This window comes from Aplysia californica, unplaced genomic scaffold, assembly GCF_000002075.1.
Source record: "Aplysia californica isolate F4 #8 unplaced genomic scaffold, AplCal3.0 scaffold00001, whole genome shotgun sequence".
NCBI classification, from domain to species: domain Eukaryota; kingdom Metazoa; phylum Mollusca; class Gastropoda; order Aplysiida; family Aplysiidae; genus Aplysia; species Aplysia californica.
Window position 1 is genome coordinate 5,005,177 of NW_004797271.1, and position 6,276 is coordinate 5,011,452.

The 6,276-nt window shown below is 37.0% G+C and overlaps 1 protein-coding gene across 3 annotated transcripts in view; it reads right to left on the bottom strand.

The window, feature by feature from the left end:
- The window catches only part of LOC101851991 (xaa-Pro aminopeptidase 1), a 33,053-nt gene that overhangs the window by 14,730 nt on the left and 12,047 nt on the right, over nucleotides 1-6,276 (bottom strand). For all 3 annotated transcript variants that reach the window (XM_013084166.2, XM_005088890.2, XM_013084241.2), the window contains exons 3-9: nucleotides 5,298-5,361; nucleotides 4,675-4,779; nucleotides 3,405-3,445; nucleotides 2,987-3,038; nucleotides 1,946-2,089; nucleotides 860-955; nucleotides 273-354 (exon numbers count right to left, since the gene is read on the bottom strand). In XM_013084166.2, the coding sequence (XP_012939620.1) occupies nucleotides 273-354; nucleotides 860-955; nucleotides 1,946-2,089; nucleotides 2,987-3,038; nucleotides 3,405-3,445; nucleotides 4,675-4,779; nucleotides 5,298-5,361 (584 nt within the window). The remainder of the gene's footprint in view (nucleotides 1-272; nucleotides 355-859; nucleotides 956-1,945; nucleotides 2,090-2,986; nucleotides 3,039-3,404; nucleotides 3,446-4,674; nucleotides 4,780-5,297; nucleotides 5,362-6,276) is intronic.

The window sequence follows — 6,276 nt, forward strand, 5'->3', positions numbered from 1 at the left end:
TTATCATTACCGGAATGTATTAAGTTGTATAATTGCATCTTTCAAAGCGATCCAAATTCATTCAGAGACAGAATCTCTAAACAAGACTTGTCACTCACAAGTCAGATGTTCATTTTTGTGCTTCGTAAACTTATTCAAAGACAAAAATGTAAATTCCCCCAAAATAACTCCAAGAAATAGCCAATCTTCAAATTATTATCAGCAACGAATAATTATTTACTTTATAAAAAGGTACTAAAACCAAGAAGTTCAAGACCACAAATCTATATTACTTTGCACTGTCTCTTGTCACTATGGCATAGGATATGAAGACTGGGTTGAATTCAATGTCAGCTCCCCTCATGTTGAACAGCCCTGGGGAGAAAGAAATAATTTTAATCGAACATGCTCTAAAAGCCATCGGTCTAAGACAAACACCTGAGCAAATGGCCACTTTCCACACCTTCCTTAGGTGTTTTTTTTCTATATTATAATGACATTGTCCAAGACAACTACCTGTCCTCCACGATGGGTGACCATCTTCCATAATTTCGTCTGAAGCCCGACAGATTTCTCAATCGATCACTATAACTTTTGTGGCTAGATAAAAGAAAAAAACGTTCCTGAGACAAAGATGTGTGGAAGTAATTTATAAAAATATACAATTCTTAACGCATTAGTCATTTACTTTATTGGGGAAAGTTTTTCAATCATTTCTCTAAAAAAAAGGAAATTCATTTGTGAACATAAAGACATGCATATCCAAATATCAAAGTTCAGCAAGTTACAGTGCACTTTACATGGGGACAAGGATATGAGAAGATAAACAGCAAGGTACTTTGTCATGCTATAAAAAGACAAATTATAAGTGCAAACCAACAGGCAACTTCATCCAGAGCTGTGATGACCACCGCTGACACGGACAGCTCCACAAGACTTTCTTGAATGTTGCTCACTTTCTGCTGCCATGATAAACCTGCACAGCAATAGAAGAATCAAAGGGAATGAAAATTGAAATTAATTTCAAACAAAACATTTAACCTCCTTGCATAAGACATGTTTAGACAATCTATTTCATTCCTCTCTCTCCTTTACCCATCCTTCACTACGAGTAAAATCTCATGTAAACACAAAAATCATACATCGGAAAAAAGAAAAAAAAATCAACATACTTATTGCTTCCTTCATTAATGAGTAAAGTCTTCATATTCAATTTACAAAGAAATCCTCGGCATTTCGGTTGTCATTAAAATTGTATAAATAATTCCAATGTAATCTCATGAGCAAAAAAAACCCAAAAAAAACACAAACGATACAAGAAACATTAATTATTTTGTCGAAAGTGCACTCTATAGTTAAGGACACTGTGAACAAAATAGTACTGAGGCAACGATGTGCCAATAGTCAATTTATTCAGAACAAACCCACAAAATGTGAGGCATCATGGTGAAATCAGGCTCTCGTCAAAATAAGGAAATTGAAAAAGCTGGCAATTTTCTGCCAGTTTGGCATTTTTTATACAATTTTTTTTTTTCACTCCACACTTTATATGTCCACATAAAAACACATTTCCATGTTAATCTTACTGAGAAACGTAGATTAAAGGCACAAAATATGTGATTTTTCAATTTTCAAGGACTCTGAAGCTATTGAAGTTACCAAGCTATGGCGGCCGAAGTTACCAAGCTATGGCGGCCATTTTCTTGTTAATTTTACCACTGAAACCAAGCAACGCTACCTCCTTCAATCACAAATAGCTCAGCTTCTATTCCAGATAAATGGGTATTTTTTAACGTGAAAGCAAGGGAAATGAATACGCTATCAAATGATACCAGTATCTCCACATGCTCAAAAATTGACGAGAGCCTGATTCCACTGCGTCGTGACACAAATGCTAAAAAAAATTAAAGATATTTACTTTCAGAAAATTTTTGCTTGCTCTGACAAGGTCAAAAGGGATTCCCACCTGCTTCATCTAGAGTGAGGATGATCAGCTGACTGCATGGCGGGTCGGGTCGCTCGGTCCACACAAGGTCAACCAGATTCTCATCCACATCTACCAGCTCATGTCCATCACACTTCAGTTCCTTATACAGTTTCATCCAGCGGTCTAAAGATAAATCAGTCATCATTAAAGCCTGAATTGAACTCTGAATGACTTTTGAAAAAGGATAAAAATGTCTTTCCTCTGGAATTTTTTTTCAGCCAGAAATGACACTCCACTACTACAACTGAATATATACTAAACACATAGACTAAAATATATTAAAACCCTTTTGAAACCTTTTAAATGAGAAAAAAAACCCCAATACATATAAAAAATATTGTAAGAGTAGAAGAGGAAGCTGTTGTCAATATTCAGTGACACGTTGAGCATTCTTCTTCTTTGTTCTTCGTTGTGTTCCCCTGCTAGATCTCACACTCAACAGAATCAGTTTAGTTTTCATAAGTGTTTTACGCCACTTGCAACACAATAAGGTCATATAAGTGCCAAAGATTAGACATGTTACAAGAGAGTAACTAACAAACAAAAAAAAGAAAGAAGGGAGATAAAGACGATAGATGTTTGATAGGAAAGAAGAAGCAACCCACACCAGAGCACCCGCCAGCCACCCACAAGCAGAATCAGGGAGAAACAAAAAAAAAAGTACAATGTACCTCTTCCCAAGGTTGCATTGGCACTATCATGTAAGTACACACAAGGTCACAAAACATAGAAGCTGACTGCTCTTTCCATGTTGCACTACTTTAAAAAAACAAAACAATTATGTTGGTATTTATCATTTGAAAAGGATAGTTTGTCTGCATCTGCACTGAGTCTGGTATAAGAGAAAAGAACTTCAAAATAACAATAGTGGTTTGACTACAGTTGTTTCTTTATCGATGATTTGCTACTTTCCTCAACTTTCAAAGAAATACTCTGCATTTTAGATGGCATTAAAAGTATAAACATAACCCCAAAATACTCAGCTAAAATTGCTAAAAATGATAATAAACGTAATGTTACCATATGCCAGAAGGCTCGGATCACAGCCCACTCTGCCACCAACAGGGAGCACCTGTAAAACAAAGAAAAATTGTATTTCGTTTGACAAATTTACAAATTCGGAAAAATCATTCAATTATCCCCATTCCAGACACTTTACAACTGAATAGGTACAACCTGAAAAGGCATTTAACCCTTTAAGCCCTTCTTCCTAGAGCCAGCAGGACTTGTCCTGCTCACCTCCCAAGAGATGATTGCTACATAAAATAACTGTAATAATAATTATAATAATAATAATGATTTATAGATTTCTAAAACGCCCACTCCCCAATAGGGGGTTCCAGGCGCAATACATCAATAATGAAATCAGTCTTTTCATTTGTTTAAAGTAAGAGTTTTACCTCTCGACAGAGGTGCTGAGGTAAGAACACTACACTACCTTGTTCAGCCACTCTGAGTACGACGGTGTGTCGGGAAGACCTGGAAAAGATTTAATTAATTACTGATTTGAGACATGCACAAATAGACAGCATTTCTCTAAACAATTTTTAAAATGTTAAGACAAGATTCTCAAGATTTCTCTATTACAGTCAAATTACAGTTGTCTCAACTTTGGGCTGCATCAATTATAGTATACCTTAATCTTTAAAATAAGATGAACATCAACTTCACAATCATCACATGCCCCCCCCCCCCCCCCCAATCCCTTGATAAAAAAAAGGGTTTTTAAAAATACTATCAAGATGACAAAAAATACCATAAGTTCATAAGGCTAAGGCAAACGCACTAACCTCAATTGAGACCACATGAAGCAATAAACAGTCTCAGGATTTAAAGTAAAAATATTCACTTAAACAACAATAGATATACGGTAACACACAAAACATTCAGATCATTCTACAGTCGAACCTGCTCTAACGACCGCACACATAAGACAATCATCGGTACAAAAGACCACTTCCCAGTTCCCCCCTTGCGTTGATCTTATATTAAAAGAACATTGTGTAAGACGTCCATCTGTCTAAGATTGCCACTTTTCTCTGCGACAGTGCTAGGCCATCTTAGACAACTTCGACAGTATTTCCATATGAGGGGGTGAGATGCAAAACCCGCTGAGCGACATTTTGGAGAAAAAAATTGAGATATTTTGCTTATAAATGCACATTGTTACTGGCTATCAGATGCACAAAGTGTTTTCAGACAAAACCCAACACATATTTTATAAAAGCCACCAAAAAATCTTTTTATGCATGTTCATGCGTATTGTAGCATTAAAAAAAGCTGATTTTCTCAAAAGTGCTAAAATGGACGTAGTGGGTTTTGCATCTCAGCCCCTCATATGTTCCTCCATGTTCTTTTAACAAGAGTTAAAAAAGGATATACATGCAGAAAATTCTTTGTGCACTTTAGAAAATGCATGCACAGCGGAAAAAGAATGCATTTTACTGAAATCATCAAGAGCTTTTGAACTTGAAAAAAAAAGTTGCCCCACATAGTAGAGAAGTTCAAAAAGCAAGGCCCTTGAGTTGGGAACACCTGTACATTTACAGCTCTATCTGCCATTGACAAGTTTAGGTTTATCGCCCTTTGAAACACTATTAAGTTATGATGTGTGAGGGGGACCTTTGAATTTATTGTCCATTTTCCATTAGGACCATTATCTGCCATCTCTGGGCAGATCTGTTGTCTATGATTTATTTCAACATTACCATCTTTCATGAGTTCCCAGTCTCCGCTGAGCTGCTGACCGGCCTGTAGATAGTAGCGTCCATCTGTCCACAGAGCTGCCAGTTTGGTGGTAACAATTGCAACGCCTAAAAATTAAACAAAATTTTAAAATCCCAATACAATGTAATTACTGACTAAGATTATTACTTATACTATTATTACAACATGTATTTCTATTGCTATTTAAGTTTTTTCTACTACTACCCTTTCTATTATCGTTATATTTGTTTAATGAAAAGTTTCTCCGAAACAATTTTGCAAAAGTTTCTTGAAAAGGCATGAACTTCTCCTTCCACAGTGACCCACCACTTTGTTTCTTATATTCTTGACCATTATCGTACCTAATACAAGTAAATTTGCACACATGCACACACACACAAACACACACACACACTCACGCACAAACACACACTCACTCACACACTCGCACGCATACATGCACACACACACACACACACACACACACACACATACACACAAACACACACTCACTCACACACTTGCATGCATGCACGTATACACGCACACACACATACACACAAACACACACACACACAAATCACAACAAATGAACAACAACAGAAAATAACACCAATAACCACACCTGCTGAGCCTGTAAAACCAGACAGGAAAGATCGCCTACTGTCACATTCAGCAACATATTCACTCTGAAATGAAGGAAAAAAAATGCTTAAACAATTGAGTTTTTTTGGTTTATTTGCTTGTTTGAGTAAAAAGAAGCACATCGACACAATAATGGTCATTAACTGCAGAGAAATAGTAAAAAGGACAGCCAGAAACAATGGAGGGAAAGTAAAGAAGTAGAGCCTACCAGTGGCACCCTCTAACCACCCACTTAAACAATTGTGCCAGGAATTGTTCATATACTTTGTAATAGCACTTAAAAGCTAAAGACTGTATTGCTGAAACAGCAAAACCATAATATAAAGTCCAACATATTATAACAGTAAGTTGTCCAAGATAATCCCCTGTACAGACGACCACTTCCCACTCCACCCCTCTCCCCTCCCTCCTTGCGTTTCTTAACCCTCTCCATACGTCGTGTTTTACTATCATATCCATACGACGTGGGGGATTCTGTGCCACCACTTTCCAAAGATAAAATTTACTCGTTAATCCGATCCGTACGCTTTGCATAGCAGTCTGTCAAATGATTTTTTGAGAAATACTGAAAGTTTCAAAGAGATCATCGCACTAGAAGTATTATAAAATATTGTGAAAAATAATGCAACCCTGGGGGCACAAAATGACCCCAGGCCTACGGATAGGGGTAAAATATTGTAATGGCATTATCCAAGACGCCCACCTGCCTAAGACAACTACTTTTCTTTACCAAAATTGATGGGTAGCTGTCTTTGACAATTATTAGCGCCTAACCACTACAGCACTTTATCATAAGTTTGTAGTGTGTGCAACCAGCTCTTGAGGTAGAGGATAACTTCACGAGAGTCGTTGAATAACGTATTGACTCTAGATACTGTACTCTGGTAGGGTCTGCACGCATGCTTATCCTGGAAAGTACGTACTCGGGTTGTTGGTTGTTTTGGGGGTTTTTTTTTAGG